Source organism: Palaemon carinicauda, chromosome 32, assembly GCF_036898095.1.
Source record: "Palaemon carinicauda isolate YSFRI2023 chromosome 32, ASM3689809v2, whole genome shotgun sequence".
In the NCBI taxonomy this organism is placed as follows: Eukaryota; Metazoa; Arthropoda; class Malacostraca; order Decapoda; family Palaemonidae; genus Palaemon; species Palaemon carinicauda.
Genome location: NC_090756.1, coordinates 80,725,348 through 80,747,847, shown reverse-complemented (window position 1 = coordinate 80,747,847; position 22,500 = coordinate 80,725,348). Strand labels below are relative to the sequence as shown.

The 22,500-nt window shown below is 44.9% G+C and overlaps 1 protein-coding gene across 6 annotated transcripts in view; it reads left to right on the top strand.

Annotated features, from left to right (window-relative positions):
• LOC137625409 (uncharacterized) overlaps positions 1 to 22,500 on the top strand; it is a 258,701-nt gene that overhangs the window by 85,300 nt on the left and 150,901 nt on the right. For all 6 annotated transcript variants that reach the window (XM_068356313.1, XM_068356308.1, XM_068356311.1 and 3 more), the window contains exons 3-5: positions 4,929 to 5,028; positions 19,756 to 19,844; positions 21,476 to 21,544. In XM_068356313.1, coding sequence (XP_068212414.1) covers positions 4,929 to 5,028; positions 19,756 to 19,844; positions 21,476 to 21,544 — 258 coding nt within the window. The remainder of the gene's footprint in view (positions 1 to 4,928; positions 5,029 to 19,755; positions 19,845 to 21,475; positions 21,545 to 22,500) is intronic.

Genomic DNA, 22,500 nt, shown 5'->3' with positions numbered 1-22,500 from the left:
ACCTCGTCTCCTGCTCTTCCCGACATAGCCCCCTGCTCCGGTGGGAGAACAGGAGCAGGTGAGGATAAGCACTCCTCAGAGTGGTTTGTCATGAGACCTTGCAGTCTGGGGAAAGAGTTTCGGCTTCATTCCGGAGGTTGTGCAGCGAGTTGATCATCTAGCTGGGTTTGCCTGAAGGGAAGAGGTTCGCCTCCAAGTATTGTTCAGTCCGAGCTTCTGGCGAAGGACAATCCAGCACTCCCTTCTGAGTGGCAGCTCCTTCGTCCACGAAGCGATGCCCCCATCGAAAGGTAGAGGTGTTGATCGATCTTCTTACTTGTGGGAGGAGAGATTTGCTGAGTGGTCCCCCCCCCCACACGGGGGTTTCACGGAAAGGCAAGGGATTCGTCCATGCCATGCTCCAGTCCATCGTAGCCCAGTTTTTTTGAGCCGGATGACAAGGATGCGATGAGGTTACCATCTGCCCCCCCCCCCCCCCCAACCTCGCCATCGTGCCTGCAGTGCACAGCGAAGCTCTTAACGTTAGGCAAAACCAATCTCGCACGAGATTGGTTCGACAGGTAACTCCCCGGAGTTTACACCTGTCCCGCTGCAGTTGTGCAAGCACTCGGCTCCCTGTCCTACCTCACCCCTCGGGGCGAGGAATTTGTCACGTGTATCTCCTTTGGGATATGAGGTGAGCAGGAGAACATTTCTCCTAGATGCTCTGTGAGGGTAGTTTTTCTCTGCCAAATGCAGAGATAGCCTCACGCTTCGTTGCGTGCCTTACCTCCCAGCGTGGAGGTTAGGAGACTTATCTACCGAAAGCTAAAAAACGCGAAATCCTTTTAAAAAACGAGGCTCCCAAGTACATTAGAGAGTCATCCCACGCTGCTTTCCCCTACCTTGCAGTAGCTCACCTTGAGAGGGTTGAGGGTTTTTCCCCACCCAACTCCTATCGGATAACCTTCACGACCTGAGCGGTTGTTAGGACAGCGGGAAAGGGAAAAAAAACCATCAGAGAACTTGTTTGCTAAAGACGGTCTCTTGTTTCGTGACTTAAGCAAGCGAAGGGAATCCCAAGCACCGATCCGCGAGCGACGACGGCGAAGGTTCCTGTCATCCCGGGGGCCTATCGGACCCTAGGTGATCTAGCCTAGCTAGAGGGCTGGGAAGATCCTTCAGCGCAAGCGAAGGATACCTCACCGGGTAGTTTCCGAGGGTTCAAAACCATCTGAATCAACCTGAGGAGACTAATCCTCTCTCGGATGAATTTGAAATTCACCCAAGGGAGAGGAAAGATGGGAGGAATTTGCCCAAGAACTGGCGTTCTATGGACGAATGTCAGACTCAAGGGAAACAGTCTTCCGTCTTGGCGGCTACGACAAGACTTTCCCCACGAGCCCATTCGACTTCTAAGAGAAACTCTGTTGATGACCCTCACCCTTCCTGGGCTACTATGGATGTTAGCTCGGGAGAGGAAGAACCCTTAGTGGACGGCTCGGAACATTCTGATGGAGTGCTCCTAGTATCCGGCAGTTCGAAGATCACTCATTCGGAAGAAAAAGATGTCGGTGAATCTTATTGAAAGTTCTGGCGTGCATCAGGAAGGTGAACAACCTAAAAGAGCCTGATGATATTCCAACCGAGGGAAAGGGTACGGTCTTGGACCAGTTTTCAGGCATGCCAAGATCCATCAGACCCAAGGTAGCTCCACCATGGGGAAGAGTTGTCAAAGGCAGCAAAAAAGAGAGCTTATGCCTAATACAGTTCTCTGTGGCGGATGCGGCCAGTATTGAATGGGCTACAAACTGTGCCTCGCAATCCACTTCATGGCGGGACTATTAGTAGGGCATGGTCGGCTAACTTGTCAAGAACGAGGAGGGAGACGTTCGCTTTTCCTCTCGGGTGCGAGAACTCTCATTTTTGACAGAAAACATGATTAACCAATAGGTTAACTGGGTCTTGAGGCGATGAGATGCATTTGTCTCAAGATTTCAGAAACAGATGCTGGAGAGAGGCAATGAAGCTGCGTAACGCCCCAATGGAGGGACCCACCCTGTTTCATGGGGAGGACATTGAGGGTTTAGCAGACCGATGGAGAAGGGTCATCCAGGACACTATCCTTCGAGTTTTCTCCTCTCGCCCCTACCTGCCGGCACCTTCAAAGCAGAAACAACCTTCCCCAGCACCTCAAGGCAGCCAGAAGAGCACTCCCAAGAAGCAGGCGAAATGACAAGACTCGAGGCCTCCCTTTGGTCCCAGAGAACGAAAAGGGAAAGGCAAGAAATCCCATCAAGGACACCCATGCTAGGAAGGGCAATCCACCAGCAGGGGGATGCCTGATGAGCATATGTAGAGGTTGATGGACTCCAATTCTGACCCCTTGTCGATTTCCGTATTAAGAAAGGTGTACGTTGTCCTTTTCATTGACTCTCCCCCCTCCAGCGACTCAAAATCTGTCAACGACGAGGTTCTATGTGAAGGGATCAGCAAAGGACCAGGAGGGCCGAAGTCAGGACCATGGTAAAGTAAGGCGCTCTCCAGGAGGTCCTGGGAGGGTCCCCAGGCTTTTACAGTTACTTATTTCTAGTAGAAAAGGCGTCTGAAGGCTGGAAACCCATTACTGTATAGTCCTCTCAGCCCGGAAGGAGTTTGTCTTACGGACTCCCTTCAAGATGAAGATGGCACAAATGCAGTCCAAACAACTTCATGATCTCGTTGGACCTGAAAGACGCGTACTTCCAGATCCCAATCCATCCATCAAGGAAGTACCTGCGCTTTATGATAAGAGAACAAATATACTTGTTCAAGGTGCTGTGCTTTGGCCTGTCTACAGAATTTCGTGTGTTCACGAAAGTCTTTACTCTAGTGTCCAACTGGGAGCACAAGAATAGCATTCGTCTCCTTTTTTATATGGGCGATTACCTGATTGTTGTAGACGCAAGGGAGAACCTTCTCCTCCACTGAGAAGATCTTCTTGCCTTTTGTCAGGATCTGAGGATCCTTATAAACTGCAAGAAGTCTCAACAGCAACCAGTCCAAGATATGGTATATCTAGGAATGAGGATCAAGAGTACACTAGGGAATTTCTTCCTGTTTGTGGACAGAGCAAAGATACTAAAGGAGGTAGCCCATGACACCCTCGCGAGAGATGAGTTGCCAGCACATCAATGGTAAAAGCATATAGGACACCTAACTTCCCTTGAAGTTGGTCCCACATGGCTGCCTCCCGCACGGTCATTTCAATGGCAGTTGAAGACACTCTGGTCTCATCACCGAGACCCACCAGGCATTCTAGTGCCAGTGGGTCCCAAGCAAATGAGAGACCTGAGTTGGTGGGTGTTAGACATGAACTGACTCAAGGGAATAAACCTTCTCTCTCCTTCCCCGGATTTGATGCTCTTCTGTAGTATTGAGCCTCATGATGGAGAAGACCTGGCTATTAGAATTAACTGCCTGCCTAGTATTATGAACAGGATTGAATTGTCCAGGGAGATCTGAATGTAAAGGATGGTCAGAGTTATGAAAAATCTTATGCAACATGCATAATGAACTAATTGAATGACAATACCAAAGATTAATATCTAGATCAGGAATAAGAAATTTAATAGACCGTAAGTTTCTGTCCAACAAATTAAGATGAGAATCAGCAGCTGAAGACCAGACAGGAGAACAATACTCAAAACAAGGTAGAATGAAAGAATTAAAACACTTCTTCAGAATAGATTGATCACCAAAAATCTCAATAAGCCAATTTTTGTGCAATTGAAGAAGACACAGACCTAATGTGTTTCTCAAAAGTAAATTTGCTGTCGAGAATTACAACTAAAATTTTCAAGTCATACAAATTTAAAGAAACATTATCAATACTGAGATCCGGATGTTGAGGAGCCACCGTCCTTGACCTACTTACAATCATACTTTGAGTTTTGTTAGGATTCAACTTCATACCCCATAATTTGCACCATGCGCTAATGTTAGTCAAATCTCTAGTAAGGGATTCACCAAATCCAGATCTACATTCAGGGGATGGAATTGATGCAGAGAGAGTAGCATCATCTGCATATGCAACAAGCTTGTTTTCTAGGCCAAACCACATGTCATGTGTATATAGTATGAAAAGTAATGGGCCAAGAACACTGCCTTGTTGAACACTGGATATCACATTCCTATACTCACTATGGTGCCCATCAACAACTCTTTGAGATCTATTACTTAAAAAATCAATAATAATGCTAAGAAACGACCCACCCACTCCCAACTGTTTGAGTTTGAAAACAAGGGCTTCATGATTACCACGGTCAAAGGCAGCACTAAAATCAAGGCCAATCTGATGTAAACAACTCGGTCATTTATTATTGCATTGTTTGCTCTGATTTGTAATTAGGGGTTTGTCACTTCACTTTTTGTTTGGGGTCATAAAGTTATTGCTCTTAACTACTTGAAACCCCAATTTGATAAGAGATGTAATGCAATGAAAAGTTTGTATTTTTCTTTAATGAATTTATTGACAAATACCGAGATACCTTCATGATGTATTTTCGTGTATCGTATAATTTTCTTTGAGATCATCCACCAAGTCTCAGACATTTCCTTTCCTCTGTGTGTAGTCGGAGAGTATGTTCCCATAGAATTTTTAGTCTAAGGAATTTACAGTATAAATTTTTGCCTTTTCCCTTCCTTATAGTAGAGTAAAATTAATGTATTATTCATTAAAAATAGATCCGACCATCAAGTTACACTTCTTGTTCAATCATAAAGGATAATTGAAAAGGATAATTGAAAATTGGTTATGTAATTAGAAACTACTGTAACACAACTGCCTTGAATGAGGCCAGTATAAATATTCATTTTAAAGAGCCTTCTTAATGTTATATACTATTTTCTACATAAGTCATTTCAAATTTACTCTGTCCTACTTTAACCTCTCTCTCCCTTCATTACAGGAAGAAGCCGAGCGTCTGTTTGAAATTGATGCACGAGACAAAGACTTCTGGTCTCTTGATGCTGGAGAGGATAACCGTGAAATGCTCCAGGAAGCAATGGGTAAGAAATTGCAGTTTTGTTTAAACTTTCCTTACTGATCTTTGATTAAAGGAATGTCACATAAAAATAGAGACCCATTCTATCTTGCGTCTGTTTAGAGCACTAGTTGACAAACAGCTTTATTTTTTTACACACTTAGTCAATAAAAAGATCCACTGATCCTTTTCATGCGCAGAGGTACGAATCCAGTGAGCACCTGTACAGCTGTGATTTAATATTGAGTACAGTATGTACAAGAGTAGACACAAGAAAGAAATATTAAATACTTTTCACAATGTATTTCCATAAAAAATTTATTACTGTGCTATGATACTGTGCTATCGCAAAAATTATGATTTTTTTCTAAACTCCCCTGATGCACGTATTGTTTTTGCTCGAATTTGTGTCGGCGTCTACCCCAAAATAATTTCCCCTTCTCTCTCCCCCTGCAAAATTCCTCCCCCTCTGGAAACCCCCACACTATCTGGCAGTTTATGGCAACTAACTAGTTGATAGCTTGATATATTACATGCTGATTTAAGTTTTTCTCATTGCTGGTCTCTAAATAAGACATCCTTATTTTGCCCTGTGATACAAATCAAATTTCAGTAGTTTATTTTCAACTAATAAATGACGTCACAAGTGTTATCCTAATCAGTTAGTCCTTTTGATCAATGTTCCAAAGAGAGCTGCCCCCATGGAACACTTCTTTGTTCCTCATACTATCAGAGATACCACCAATTTGTAATGTTTCTTGCACTAAAGGGTTGGAGAACATCTAGAATCTCCGAGTGAAAGGTTTTTTGTGAGGGGCTGTACGTCCCCGGGACGTTTGGATACCTACAACAGTCCTCTGCAGCTAATAGCGTCTTTAGTGCAGATTTTCTTGTCTAACTTTGCTGAGAGAATTTCCTCTCAATTGCAGCTGTGAAAGGGTGCAACTCGGCTCAAGGTCTTATCTTCTGACTGAAAGACATAGACCTGACCACCTCATAGCTTTGAGGAGTTTTGCCCACTCCAGGACCTCAGGCCTCAGAATGAAGTATGACCCATGTTCTCAGGTCTCAAACTCATATCCCGTATGAGTCCTTGAAAAGGTCATCATACAGAGATTGGAATCTCTAGACTATCTTTTTGAAGTGAGCAGGGAGGTTGCGCAGTCACTCTTACATGATCATCCACACGAAGGATTGGAAAGAGGTCTCTTTTAGCTTTGTGGCCAAATTTGTGACAAAAATACAGTCAGTCGGCTCAGGAGCCCAGGTTTGAGACCTTCTTTATCCTCTCGTTGGAAGAAACTTTGGGTGGTGATCAAGAGAAGATGCTTGTTTGTCCCCGGAAGGCTCTGCGAATCTATCTGAAAAGCATTTAACAATATGCGAGTCTTTATATTTTAAAGAACGAAAGTTTTTTTTTTATGCACAGGAACAAATAAGGAATTTTCAATATTAATCTTACCCGATGATCTTGTAGCTGTCAACTCTGTTGCCCGACAGAAATCTACGGTCGGGATACGCCAGCGATCGCTATACAGGTGGGGGTGTACACAACAGCGCCATCTGTGAGTAGGTACTCAAGTACTTCTTGTCAACAAGAACTCAATTTTTCCTCTGTCGTGCCACCGGCAAGACCTACTAATACGCCGTCCCTAACTGGATTTGTTTTCACAACTTTTTGGTGAAGTACACTATTCCAGTTTTGAGCTTTCGCTATGCAGGGGTTTTATCTTCATTTCAAAACTTGAACTCGTTTTGGATAGATTTAATTATGGTGACGAAGAGAGTATGGACTCTCTTTCACTTTTAATGACCGACCCTTCCCTTAGACGGAAGTGTGTTTAGGTTTTTGGTTAATTTTGCTTAACAAAGTTATAGATTTATTTTATATCTCTCCGCCATTTATAAGCCTCTTCGATTAACTTTCCATTTATTATAAACTTATAAAAATTAATTTTTATGTTTGTTTATATGCGACCTTTCCTAATAGTAGGCGGTCCTTACTTGGAACCGAAGTTAATTAACATTGAGCCCGTCATATCGTATTTCCTGTTAAGAATTTATGCTATTTTAATTTTAATGTTTTTGAAAGAATTTCTTTGATAGTCTTGTACTGTTTTCAAAGATGAACTAACGTTTAGTTTAGTCTCCGCAGTTGTTGACGTTCAGAACGTTCAACATGCGCTCTATCGTTACGATAGAGAGTATTTCACGGTTTCACGTTGCAGTAAGAGTAAACCGATTCTAGCGTTTCGTTCATTCTTTCTTAGCTTAAATGGTTTTAATTCTAATAAAGGAACTTTTTATTTGGGAAACCTTTCAGTTTTGTTCCTTTAACAAATAATATGTTTTAACGATATATAATTGGGCTCATCTCTCAGGTTCTAAGTCAAGAGAGAGAGAGAGAGATAGAGACGGAGGGAGAGAGAGGAGGATAAACGTTTCGTTCAAGCGGGTAACGTTGTTCTCGTTTTTTACTCTTCTCCCTAGTCGCTATAGGGGAAGAAGGTAAAACGTTTCTAGAGTTTTATTCTTGTTCCCAGGCTTGATGCGGTGAGAGATTTTAAACGTAGTTTATTTGATCTAGTGTTTAGTCTCTTTTCCAGCCACTGAATTCTTTATCTTTCATTATGTTTTTCTGTTACATTGTAAAACTGTTTTCGCAATTACTACCTTTTAATGAAGGATAGGATTGCTTGTTTCAGGTACAATCACTTAAAGTTTCGAGTTCAGTGAAATAAGTGCAAACAGAAAATCAAAAGTGATAAAGTGATATGCGCAAAGTGTTACAGTGTTGCGTTCGAGGGTTCGTTTGTTCGTGCCAGTTGTTCACCTTGTCCGATACCTCTTACAAGCTCCCAAGCCCAGGGGAGAAGTAATGTCGAAGGACTTATGGGTTCCACAGGTCTTTATATACGAACAGACGTTTCCCTCCGTGGTTTCGGGTGTATCTACACACGTTGCCGACGTGATCACCCCACCCACACAAAGACGAGAGAGCCCATTTATTCCTCGTCTGCGGAAGAGGTTTCTCGCAGAAACCATGGACCAAATCTTGCAGCTTTTAAGTGCAAGTCGGTCCCTTCCGCGCAAGTCCAACGGCCTAGGTGTAGCCACTGGGTCAGTTCGGACTCGCTCCAGTCATCCGACGACTGCACACCTCCCAAGAGAGGCAAGGTGGTACCGCAACAGGCAGTAACTCCGTCTGTTGCCGCACCAGCTGTTTTAGACCCTCAGTCACAACGGACAGTAGCTCCGTTTGTTGTTGTCTTTCATAGACCCTAGTGGTCTATGCTGCAGACTATGCAGTCTCAGCTTGCGGCATTCATGCAGGAGTATCTTGCTGAGAAGGTTAACACTGCACCTGTTAACCTACAACCCGCCGAGGTTGTGCGCTCAGCAGATACTGCGGCTGCCTGCTCCCACACTCCACCTGTGAGAGCTCCACCACTGATGCGCAGTCCACCCTGCCAGACGCATGTTCTTGCTGCTCCATCCGTTGACATGCGTGAGCTTCCGCATCAGCAGTGGGAAGGTGCTGTAGAGCTGCCGGGTTCCAGCACTATGCGGCTTTCTCCGCAACCCATGCAGCATGCTCCGCATACCATACAGCATGCTCCGCATGCCATACAGCATGCTCCGCAACCCACCGCAGCCCCTCCCACGCTCCAGCACTCTGCTTTTGTTGTTGCCAGCTCCCACACTCCGACTGCGGAGAAGGTTGACGATGCACCCGTGGGCCTACACCTCCCACGGTTGTGCGCCCGGCATGGCTTCCTGCTCTCACACTCTTGTTGTGAGAGCTCCTCCACCCATGCACAGTCAACCCTGCCAGATGTATGATGACTCCCACACACAGAGCACTCCGTTGCCGTGCGTGAGCTACCACAAGCTGCCGTGTTTTGACACGGTGTGTCAGCCTCCGCAACACACTGTGGTTACCGCCACTCGCCCGCAGCAAACTAGTCAGTCAGGAGTTGAGGCTTCCCCACACAACTTTGGTTGTTGCCATCTCACAGACTGTCAAACAGTTACATGACGTTGCCTTCTGGTCTGCTACTTATACACCAGTGCTGTATGTCCTCACGCTCCTGTTGTGGTTGACAGTTCAGTTTTTGACAGTTCACAGACTGTCAAGCAGTTTCATAACGTTGCCTTCTGGTCTGCTGCTTTTGCACCAGTGAAACCCTCACTGAGAGAACCTAGCTTTTCTCGGATATGGTTCCTGTAGATGAGAAAGTGCTGTTCTCCCTCCTTCTGATATTCCCTTGAGGACTCTGTCATTTGGAGAGGAGCCTTAAGCTGCTTAGCCTCCTATGGACTTTAATTTAAGCATAACATGCTTCCAGGGAGGGTAAATGGTTCCGCTTCAGTCGCTAACCCCGTCTGTTGCCACACCTGCTCCCATAGACCTTGGGCTTTGTTGCAAGACATGCAGTCCAAGCTTAGTCCTTGATAGAGGATTTTTTACGGAGAAGAACCTTCTTGCCAACGACCTTCCTACCGGTTGGTTGTACGCCCTGTTGACGCTGAGGTATCCTACTCACGTCCGCCAGTTGAGATGGTTCCTCCACCGGTGCGACCCAGTGTGGGTTGCCAGTCGCACGTTGACGTTAGGCTACTCTCGGAGGTGGTTGTGAACGTTCAGTGTTTCACTGGGAAGACGTTCAACAACCAGCAGAGGTGACTTGTTGTGACGCAGTGCTGCAACCTCAGCAACCCGATAAGGGGTTGTCTGTACTACCCAGACAGTCTAGACAGTTTCGGGTTGTCGCTGTTCTTCCTCGCATCCCCATGGTTGACAGTTCACAGACTGTGCAGCAGTACCATGATCTTGTGTCCGGCTCCGTCACGCATCCACCAGTGCGACCGGATTCAGCGAGTCAGACGTTGCCCACTCCGTTGCCGTTTCCTCATCAGTTTCGGATGAGGAACCCTCTGATGAGGACATGGCTGAACAAGAAGATCAATCCCCAGCCCTGCTATCCAGAAGATGCTGAAGAAGGAATACGGCCTTGTCAGGCTGTGGATGAGTCTGGTTAGGACACTGTCATCCGTGGTTCAATTGGTGTCACTTGGAAGACTTCACCTCCGTCCTCTTCGGTTTCATCTAGCTCTTCACTGGAAAAGGACGAGACGCTAGAAGCGGTCTCGATCCCGGTTTCCGGAAGATAAGTCTGGTCTAACCTGAGGAAAGGACTTTATCAACCTTTTATAGGGTCTTCCCCTGACTGTTCAGACCCCCAACCACGTTCTCTTCTCAGACGCATCGGACGTAGGCTGGGGTGCGACCTTAGGCGGTAGGGAATGCTCGGGATTATGGAACTCGAGTCAAAGGACAATGCATTTTAACTGCAAGAAGCTTCTGGCAGTACGTCTGACCTGGAAAAGCTTCAGGTCTCTCCTTCAAGACAAAGTAATGGAGGTCAACACGGACAACTCCCTGCTTTGATGTTCATCTCCTAGCAAGGAGGGACCTACTCTCTGACATGGTGCGAGTTCGCTAGTGACCTCCTCTCCTGTTCAACAGGTCTAGACTTTTCACTAGTAACAAATTTCTTCCAAGGCAACTTGAATGTCTTAGCAGTTTGTCTCAGTAGGAAGGGACAATAATTCCAACATATTGGACCCTCCACAGAGATGTATGCAAGAGACTTTGGGTCACCTGGGGCCAGCCAACCATAGATCTCTTCGCAACCTCGATGTCCAAGAGGCTCTCAATACTTTGCTCACCTATCCCGGACCCAGCAGTGGTTCTTTTAGATGCCTTTCTACTAGATTAGTCTCATCTAGATCTATATGCATTCCCTCCGTTCTAGATTGTCAACAAGGTACTGCAGAAGTTCGCCTCTCACGATGGGACAAAGTTGACACTAGTTGCTTCCCTCTGGCCCGCGAGAGAATAACTTACCGAGGTACTTCGATGGCTAGTAGATGTTCCCAGAACTCTTCCCCTAAGGGTGGACCTGCTACGTCTGCCACGCGTAAGAAGGTACTCCAAGGCCTCCACGCTCTTCGTTTCACTGCCTTCAGAGTATCGAAAGACTCTCGAGAACTAGAGGTTTTTCGAAGGAGGCAACCAGAGCGATTGTTAGAGCAAGGAGAACATCCACCCTTAGAGTCTACCAATCGAAGTGGGAAATCTTCCTAAACTGGTGCAAGTCAGTATCCGTATCCTCGACCAGTACCTCTGTAACTCATATAGCTGACTTCCTCTTATATCTGAGGAAAGAGCGATCTCTTTCAGCTCCCACTTTCAAGGGTTACAGAAGCATGTTGGCATCAGTCTTCCGTCACAGAGGCTTAGATCTTTCCAACAATAAAGATCTACAGGACCTCCTTAAGTCTTTTGAGACCACGAAGGAGCGTCGTTTGGTTACACCTGGTTGGAATTTAGACGTGGTTCTAAGATTCCTTATGTTAGACAGGTTCGAACCACTTCAATCAGCCTCCCTGAAAAGATCTCACCTTTAAGACTCTTTTCCTGATATGCTTAACCACAGCTAAAAGAGTCAGTGAGATTCATGCCTTCAGCAAGAACATCGGATTTTCATCCGAAACGGCTACATGTTCTACATCTTGGTTTTCTAGCCAAACACGAGCTGCCTTCTCGGCCTTGACCAATATCGTTCGTTATTCCAAACTTATCGTATGGTTGGAAATGAACTAGAAAGAGTATTATGTCCTGTAAGAGCTCTTAAGTTCTATTTTAAAAACCTTTACGGGGCCCGTCTGAAGCTTTATGGTGTTCAGTTAAGAATTCATCTTCGCCTATGTCAGAGAATTCTTTATCCTATTATTTTCAGACTGTTAATACGAGAAGCTCATTCCCTTCTGAATGAGGAAGACCAAGCTTGGCTGAAGGTAAGGACACACGAAGTTAGAGCTGTCACAACTTCCGTGACCTTTTAATAAAATAGATCTCTGCAAAATATGTTCGACGCAACCTTTTGGAAAAGCTAATCAGTGTTCGCGTCTTTTATCTTAAGAATGTCCAGTTTCTTTACGAGAACTGCTACACTCTGGGACCATTCGTAGCAACGAGTGCAGTAGTGGTGGGGGCTCCACCACTACAATTCCCTAATTCCAGAACCTTTTTAATCTTTCTCTTGAAATATTTCTGGGTTGTCCGGAAGGCTAAGAAGCCTTCCGCATCCTGGTTGATTTGGCGGGTGGTCAAATTCTTTCTTGAGAAGCGCCTGGATTAGAGGTTGTGATGAGGTCCTTTAGTATGGGTTGCAGCCCTTCATACTTCAGCACCTAGGAGTCGCTCAGCATCCTAAGAGGATCGCGAGGCTCAGTAAGGAAGACGTACTTAAAAAGGCAGAGTAATGGTTCAAGTCGACTTCCTTACCAGGTACTTATTTATTTTATGTTTGTTATTTTGAATAACGGCTAAAATAAGATACGGGATACTTAGCTTCTTTGTTAACATGTATGCTGGTCTCCACCCACCACCCTGGGTGTGAATCAGCTACATGATCATCGGGTAAGATTAATATTGAAAAATGTTATTTTCATTAGTAAAATAAATTTTTGAATATACTTACCCGATGATCATGAATTTAAGGACCCGCCCTTCCTCCCCATAGAGAACCAGTGGACCGAGGAGAAAATTGAGTTCTTGTTGACAAGAAGTACTTGAGTACCTACTCACAGATGGCGCTGTTGTGTACACCCCCACCTGTATAGCGATCGCTGGCGTATCTCGACCGTAGATTTCTGTCGGGCAACAGAGTTGACAGCTACATGATCATCGGGTAAGTATATTCAAAAATTTATTTTACTAATGAAAATAACATTTTTAAAAGTAATTTATATTTTTCCTAACAATACAGACCTGAGTCATTTAAAGTTAAACTTCCCACCTCAACCACTCTTTTTCAGTCTAACCAGAAGGTCAAAACTGAAGACACTTAAGATAGGAAACTGGGTGGGGCCTCACTACCTGTTGTTAACTACCTCGTTAGTAATTCCAACAACTGTTCTAGTTGCTGACTACGATCTCTATTGTAAAGGACCTATGTTTGCACCGCTAGGAAAAATATTAATTACTTTAAAAATTTGTTAGATTTAGGAATTGTTTTAATTTTTTACACTGAAGAATTGCATATTTATCATGTGAAGCACTTTGTCTTTTATGTCATACTATTTACTATACTGTACTGAAAAAATAACCCTCATTTTTCAATATTAATCTTACCCGATGATCATGTAGCTGTCAACTCCGTTGCCCGACAGAAATCTACGGTCGGGATACGCCAGCGATCGCTATACAGGTGGGGGTGTACACAACAGCGCCATCTGTGAGTAGGTACTCAAGTACTTCTTGTCAACAAGAACTCAATTTTTCCTCTGTCGTGCCGCCGGCAAGACCTACTTGGATACGCTGTTGATTCTGGAGTTGTTGTTCACGATTTGGTGATGTATTCACTCTAGAGTTTAGCCTTCGCTATTCAGGAAGCTTTATCATTAGCTTAGCAAGCTTTTGGAATTAATTTGGATTAATTGTTAACGAACTTTGCTAGATTTTGGAATTCCCCCTTGACTACTTCTAAAATTCAAGATGTCTGACCAGTCTCAAGTCCCTAAGTACAGGCAGTGTAGCGTTAGGGCTTGTGCTAGGCGTCTTCCGAAGGCCTCTATAGATCCTCACACCGTTTGTTCCAATTGTAGGGGTAAATCCTGTCAATTGGAAGATCGATGTGGGGAATGCGCTGGGCTTTCGGAATTCGATTTTAACGAATTCCTTAAAAATGCACGTAGGTTAGAGAAGGAGAGAATCAGGAGGAGTTCTTCTCGCTCTGTGGATTTTTCCTCTCCCCATGCCCCTCAACCTTTTCCTTCCCCTGTAGTGGTGACTCCCGAACCTGCTACTAGTGCTCAGCCATCCATGGCGGATATGATGCGTGCCATTCAGGCTCTCGGTGACAGAGTGGAGTCATTGGCTAATGACCGTAATCAGCTTTTGGCAGATGTCAAAGAGCTGAAAGCGAAAAGTGCAGTGGGAAGCGTTATCAGTGCTAGTGATGTGAAAAGTGTCAGTGTCAGTGTTGCGCATGAGGGTACATCTGTGCGTGCCAGTCGTCCTCCCAGTCCGGGACCTCTTGCAAGCTCCCAAGCCCAGGGGAGAAGCAATGTCGAAGGACCAAAGGGTTCGGCAGGCCTTGATCAGCGCACGGATGTATCCTCAGTGGTTGCGGACGTATCTGTCAAAGATCGTCCCATCCACAAACAGACGAATGAGCCCTTACATTCCTCGTCTGTGGAAGAAGTTTCCAGGAGGAAACGATGGACCAAGGTTTCACGACCGCTCAAACGTAAGGTCCCTTCCGAGCGAGTCCAACGGCCCAGGTGTAGCCACTGGGTCAGTTCGGACTCGCCGCAGTCATCCGATGACTGCACACCTCCCAAGACAGGTAGAGTGGTTCCACAACAGGCTACTGCTCCGTCTGTTGCTGCTCCAACCACGGTAGACCCTAAGTGGTCCATGCTGCAGACTATGCAGTCTCAGCTTGCGGCATTCATGCAGGAGTATCATGCTGAGAAGGTTAACACTGCACCTGTTAACCTACAACCCGCCGAGGTTGTGTGCTCAGCAGATACTGCGGCTGCCTGCTCCCACACTCCACCTGTGAGAGCTCCACCACCGATGCGCAGTCCACTCTGCCAGACGCATGTTCTTGTCGCACCATCCGTTGACATGCGTGAGCTACCGCATCAGCAGTGGGAAGGTGCTGTAGAGCTGCCGGGTTCTGACTCTATGCGGCATACTCCGCAACCCATGCGGCATGCTCCGCATACCATACAGCATGCTCCGCATACCATACAGCATGCTCCGCATACCATACAGCATGCTCCGCAACCCACCGCAACCCCTCCCACGCACCAGCACTCTGCTTTTGTTGTTACCAGCTCGCAGACTGACCAGCAGCGGCATGATGTTGGATCCGCAGCAGCTACGCATGCACCCGTACTGCCGGATTCAGCCGTTCAGCTTTCTGCTCTGCCTTTGCCACTTCCTACTCAGCTTTCGGATGATGGAGTATCAGATGACGAAGCTGCACATTTGGATGAACTGCACTCTGACTTTGAAGAGCCCAAGTCTACGCCTCCCTCCTTAGACTTTCGTAAAGTCCTTGCCTTGTTCAGGGACTTGTATCCAGAGCAGTTTGTGTCTGCAACCCCTCGCTCTCCTCCCTCCGAGTTTGCTCTGGGCATGCAGTCTGCTGCTCCTGCCTTCACAAAGCTTGTTCTCGCACGATCATCTAAGAGAGCTTTGAGGGTTATGGGAGAGTGGTTGCATTCCAAGAAGCAACTGGGAAAGACTGCATTCATCTTTCTGCCTACCAAGCTTGCTTCCAAGTCGAGCGTCTGGTATGCCACGGGAGAGGAACCCGGCTTGGGAGTTCCTGCCTCTGCCCAGGGCGACCTCAAGTCTGGTTGACTCTCCCCGCAGGTTGGCTATGAGACGATCGAAGATCTGCTGGTCCTTTTCTGATATGGATCATCTGTTGAAGGGAGTCTTTCGTGCCTTCGAGATCTTCAACTTCCTCGATTGGTGTTTGGGAGCCTTAAGCAGGAAGACTTCCCCTTCGGATAAGGACTCTGCCATGCTGATCATGTCTAGCATGGACAAAGCCGTTCGGGATGGGTCTGGTGAACTTGCGGCTTCGTACGTGTCGGGAGTGCTTAAGAAGAGAGAACATCTTTGCTCCTTCTTATCGGCTGGTATCACTCCTTGCCAAAAGTCAGAGTTGTTGTTTGCTCCTCTCTCCAAGTGTCTGTTTCCGGAGGAGCTGATCAAGGGGATGGCTGCCTCGCTTATCCAGAAGGATACCCATGATCTTATGGCATCTTCCGCACGTAAGGCTAAAACCTTACCTTCCGTGCCTAGACCCTTCCGCCCTGCAGCAGTAGACACACCTGCAACTAGGTTCATCCCGCCCTTTCGTGGCAGAACCTCCAGCAGAGGAGGTACCCGTGCCGACAGTCACCGTGGCAAGTCCAAGAAGGGTTCCAAGTCCGCAAAAGGCAAGTTCTGACTGCCTTCCTCTCCAGACAGCAGTGGGAGCCAGACTCAAGACCTTCTGGCAAGCTTGGGAGAGCAGAGGTGCAGACGCTCAGTCTGTGAAGTAGCTAAGGGAGGGATACAGAATTCCGTTCTGCCGCAGTCCCCCTCTAGCTACATCTCCCATCAACCTCTCTCCCAACTACAAGGAGAAGGACAAGAGGCTAGCGTTGCAACAAGAGGTGTCGCTCTTGCTACAAAAGGAAGCGGTAGTCATAGTCCGGGATCATCAATCCCCGGGCTTCTACAACCGTCTCTTCCTGGTAGAGAAGAAGACAGGAGGTTGGAGACCGGTGCTGGACGTCAGTGCTCTCAATGCTTTTGTCACCAAGCAGACGTTCACGATGGAGACGACGAAGTCGGTCCTAGCAGCGGTCAGGCAGGAGGACTGGATGGTCTCGTTAGACCTGAAAGACGCGTACTTTCACGTCCCCATTCATCCAGACTCCCAACCTTTCCTAAGGTTCGTCTTTGGAAAGGTTGTGTACCAGTTCCAAGCCTTGTGCTTTGGCCTAAGCACGGCACCTCTTGTGTTTACCAGACTGATGAGGAATATTGCGAAATTCCTTCACTTGGCAGACATCAGAGCCTCCCTCTATTTGGACGACTGGCTTTTAAGAGCTCCAACAAGTCGTCGCTGTCTGGAGAATCTCAGATGGACTATGGATCTGACCAAGGAATTGGGCCTCCTGGTCAATATAGAGAAGTCCCAGCTCGTCCCATCCCAGACCATTGTCTATCTAGGTATGGAGATTCAGAGTCGAGCTTTTCGGGCTTTTCCGTCGGCCCCAAGGATCAATCAAGCCCTAGAGTGCATCCAGAGCATGCTGAGAAGGAACCGATGTTCAGTCAGGCAGTGGATGAGTCTAACAGGGACTCTTTCATCGCTGGCCCAGTTCATCGAGTTAGGGAGACTCCACCTCCGCCCCCTTCAGTATCATCTAGCTGCTCACTGGAGAAAGGACATGACGCTAGAGGCGGTCTCAGTGCCTGTTTCCGAAGAGATGAGGTCTACTCTAACGTGGTGGAAGAACAGCATTCTTCTCAAGGAAGGTCTACCATTGGCTGTTCAGACCCCCGACCACCGTCTCTTCTCGGACGCATCGGACACGGGCTGGGGTGCGACTCTGGACGGACAGGAATGCTCGGGCACATGGAATCAGGAGCAAAGGACACTTCACATCAATTGCAAGGAGTTGTTGGCAGTTCATCTGGCCTTGATAAACTTCAAGTCCCTCCAGCTAAACAAGGTGGTGGAGGTGAACTCCGACAACACCACAGCCTTGGCTTACATCTCCAAGCAAGGAGGACTCATTCGAGGAAGTTGTTCGAGATCGCAAGGGACCTCCTCATTTGGTCAAAAGATTGAAAGCTTTCGTTGGTAACGAGGTTCATTCAGGGCGATATGAATGTCATGGCAGATCGCCTCAGCCGGAAGGGTCAGGTCATCCCCACAGAGTGGACCCTTCACAAGAATGTTTGCTGCAGACTATGGGCCCTGTGGGGGCAGCCCACCATAGATCTATTCGCTACCTCGATGACCAAGAGGCTCCCGATGTATTGTTCTCCGATTCCAGACCCAGCAGCAGTTCACGTGGATGTCTTTCTGCTGGATTGGTCCCACCTCGACCTGTATGCGTTCCCGCCGTTCAAGATTGTCAACAGGGTACTTCAGAAGTTCGCATCGCACGAAGGGACACGGTTGACGTTGGTTGCTCCCCTCTGGCCCGCGAGAGAATGGTTCACCGAGGTACTGCAATGGCTAGTGGACGTTCCCAGGACTCTTCCTCTAAGAGTGGACCTTCTGCGTCAACCTCACGTAAAGAAGGTACACCCAAACCTCCACGCTCTTTGTCTGACTGCCTTCAGACTATCGAAAGACTCTCAAGAGCTAGAGGCTTTTCGAAGGAGGCAGCCAGAGCGATTGCCAGAGCAAGGAGGACATCCACTCTCAGAGTCTATCAGTCTAAATGGGAAGTCTTCCGAAGCTGGTGCAAGGCGAATGCAGTTTCCTCAACCAGTACCACTGTAACCCAGATTGCTGACTTCCTGTTACATCTAAGGAACGTAAGATCCCTATCAGCTCCTACGATCAAGGGTTACAGGAGTATGTTGGCAGCGGCCTTCCGCCACAGAGGCTTGGATCTTTCCACCAACAAAGATCTACAGGACCTCCTTAGGTCTTTTGAGACCTCAAAGGAACGTCGGTTATCCACACCAGGCTGGAACCTAGACGTGGTTTTAAGGTTCCTAATGTCATCAAGATTTGAACCGCTCCAATCAGCCTCTTTTAAGGACCTCACATTAAAAAATCTTTTCCTCGTTTGCCTAGCAACAGCTAAAAGAGTCAGTGAGATCCACGCCTTCAGCAGGAACATAGGTTTTACATCTGAAACGGCTACATGTTCCTTGCAGCTCGGTTTTCTGGCTAAAAACGAGCTTCCTTCCCGTCCTTGGCCTAAGTCGTTCGAGATCCCAAGCCTGTCCAACTTGGTGGGGAGCGAACTAGAGAGAGTACTTTGCCCAGTAAGAGCTCTTAAGTACTATTTAAGACGGTCAAAGCCATTACGAGGACAATCAGAAGCTTTATGGTGTGCTATCAAGAAGCCTTCTCTACCGATGTCTAAGAACGCAGTTTCTTACTACATCAGGCTTCTGATTAGAGAGGCACATTCTCATCTGAAGGAAGAAGACCTTGCTTTGCTGAAGGTAAGGACACATGAAGTTAGAGCTGTCGCTACTTCAGTGGCCTTCAAACAGAACCGTTCTCTGCAGAGTGTTATGGATGCAACCTATTGGAGAAGCAAGTCAGTGTTCGCATCATTCTATCTCAAAGATGTCCAGTCTCTTTACGAGAACTGCTACACCCTGGGACCATTCGTAGCAGCGAGTGCAGTAGTAGGTGAGGGCTCAGCCACTACATTCCCATAATCCCATAACCTTTTTAATCTTTCTCTTGAATACTTTTTATTGTTGTTTTATTGGGTTGTACGGAAGGCTAAGAAGCCTTCCGCATCCTGGTTGATTTGGCGGGTGGTCAAATTCTTTCTTGAGAAGCGCCTAGGTTAGAGGTTGTGATGAGATCCTTTAGTATGGGTTGCAGCCCTTTATACTTCAGCACCTAGGAGTCGTTCAGCATCCTAAGAGGACCGCTAGGCTCAGTAAGGAAGACGTACTTAAAAAAGGCAGAGTAATGGTTCAAGTCGACTTCCTTACCAGGTACTTATTTATTTTGTTTGTTATTTTGAATAACTGCTAAAATGAAATACGGGATACTTAGCTTCTTTGTTAACATGTATGCTGGTCTCCACCCACCACCCTAGGTGTGAATCAGCTACATGATCATCGGGTAAGATTAATATTGAAAAATGATATTTTCATTAGTAAAATAAATTTTTGAATATACTTACCCGATGATCATGAATTTAAGGACCCTCCCTTCCTCCCCATAGAGAACCAGTGGACCGAGGAGAAAATTGAGTTCTTGTTGACAAGAAGTACTTGAGTACCTACTCACAGATGGCGCTGTTGTGTACACCCCCACCTGTATAGCGATCGCTGGCGTATCCCGACCGTAGATTTCTGTCGGGCAACGGAGTTGACAGCTACATGATCATCGGGTAAGTATATTCAAAAATTTATTTTACTAATGAAAATAACATATTTCTTTCCTTTTTTCAGATGTAGTATATAACATTATTCCTGGGAATAAGTATGAGATTGATTACCAAGAACACCAGAATACCTGCCGCTTGATAGTCCGATGCGTGGTATGTATGTTTCATAGCTTCTACTTAATTGCCAATTGCGTGACAATTTAGATTGTATTGAAAAGTCAATACGAAATGGAGAAAATACACCATAATTGTAGACTGCTATAAAGTTCAAAATTACATGAGGCTTCTAGTAACAAAGCTAGACACTAGATGCAGTTGATACACCCACCATTTATCTGAAATTTTCATGTGTATTAAGAAGATTAAGACAGTTCTCCATACGTGTATCAAAGATTAAGACTGCTTTCCGTACTTGTATCATAGATTAAGACTGTTTCCACACATGTATCAAGAAGATCACAACAGTTTTCCAGCTGCATTAATGTTTACTTAAATCCTGCTAATGCAAAATGAAATCAAACATAGTTGAGCACAAATACAAGCCGATGCCGCATGTACGGAACATGGCCCGAAGGTGAAATAGAACAATCCTGCGTTCCATTTTATTGTATTTCATTTCCCCGATGTTGTAATTTATTTTCTCACCTTCGAAAACATCCTCTTTCAATACCGTAAGAACATGCGTAATATTTTGCTTGTTAGCTTTTCTTGTGTATGATACAATTGCCAGGAGAGTAAAGCAAAGAAAGTAAAACATTGCTAATCAGTTCTAAACATCGTTTGTTTCAAAATTCTTTCAGTGCATACATAAGGCCAGGCGAGAAGTTAAGGATGCATCACTTTCCTTAAGAATTGCGACCCCTGCTATTGATTTTGCCTTAAAAACGTCTGCACACCATAAACTGTCCTTCTCTTCCAGCCTATTTGTTTTTTCTTATTCTTGTTTTACCAGAGGTATCTTGGCAAGTGGTAATTGATATTAAACATATAATCGATTGTTCTTTTTTTAATCTTCAGAAGAGGACTCATTCATTCGAGGACAAACATTTAAGATATACAATAAATTGGGGGAAAATTGTAATACCCTTAACTTGAAAAAATTTATACTGTATTGGGTTTTATCACAAGCTTTGATTAATTTTATTAATTAATGTATTTAAACTTTTTAATCCCTTATTTTCTGCATTCAAATGTTAGTGTATGAAAGTGGTGCGATTGGTTTTATAGGTTAAAATTATACCAAATGGTGTGAGTGTACAGATAGTGTACAGGTACAGTTGATTAATTTGTATTGTATAGGACTGAATGACCTTTGATGCCCCATACTTGGCTTGAGGCCTAAATTTTATAATCCTATCCTATCCTTAGCGATGTTATTGGCCGATATATTTGGCTAAATATATAAATCGCTACCTCATTGCAAGAGGGTCGTAACTCCAAATTTGCTAGTTTTGAGTTATATGGTGTACAAGATTGCCGAATTGATTCTGCATCTTTTGGTAAAAGAGTCTTAAATCTAGGTGAATTAGCGGCCGAGAGATGGCACTAAGAAGATTGTGACACTTGATCAAATTCATAGGACTTAGCAACTTTCAAATGCATCTCCTGAAAAATCAGGAATTTGGAGTTACGACCCTTTTGCAATGAGGTAGCAAAATGAATATTAACTCTTAGATATTGTAATGATAAAATTTGGACTATTGTCCCCATTCCATTAGCATTCTCATTGCAATTATGGGAAATCAATATCTGAATTGAAGGTTTTAATAAACTTTTCATTTCAGACTTGTGGTAAAGATCTCTCTAGCTTTGACCCCTTCATTACTCATGAAAAGGGGAAACCACATAAGAAGGTAAGTTCATTCTTACGTATGCAGTACGTCACCTCACTTGGTATGTCTCAGACTCCTTATTTTATCGTTTACGATGTGACTCCTAATGTGACACTTGGTAGTAGTGTTGATCTATAGGGAAGGAATCTGAAGTCTATTCTTTCAGGGAAATATCCCAGCATTAGCTTCTCAACTTCATGTTATCTTTATTTTTATTATTGTTGTTGTTGTTATTGTTGTTGTTGTTGTTATGATGATTATGATGATTTTTATTTTTATTATTTTATTATTTTACTATTTTACTTTTTTTATTACTACTACTACTACTACTACTACTACTACTACTACTACTACTAGGTAAGCTACAACTCTAGGTGGAAAAGTAGGAGGCTTTAAGCCCAAGAGTTCCAATAGAGAAAAATAGCCCAGTGAGGATACAAAATAAATAAACTACAAGAGAATTACTGAACAATCAAAATAAAACATTTTAAGAACAGTAATAACATTAGAATTGATATTTCATATATCAACTATAAAAAATAGGATAGGTCTTTTATATATAAGCTATGAAGAGACACACTGTTCAACTTAAGAAGATTTGTTGCAAGTTTGAAGTTATGATTATTCATAGTGTAATGATTTTGTTATTCTGTCAGCACTTGAAAGGATGAAAGAGTTTCAAAACATTTTATGTATTATATTAGTTAGACTGAGTGCCATAACTGATGATGTTTTGATAATCAAAATTTTTTTGGAGTGCTATTACACGATGTTTTTATAGTAAATTTTTTTTGAGAATTATAATTAATGATGTTTTGAGATACTACCGCTAGAGAATTATGGGGTCCTTTGACTGGCCAGACAGTACTACATTGGATCCTTCTCTCTGGTTACAGTTCATTTTCCCTTTGTCTTCACATGCCCCAAATAGTCTGGGCTATTCTTTACACATTCTCATCTGTCATCATACATGTGAC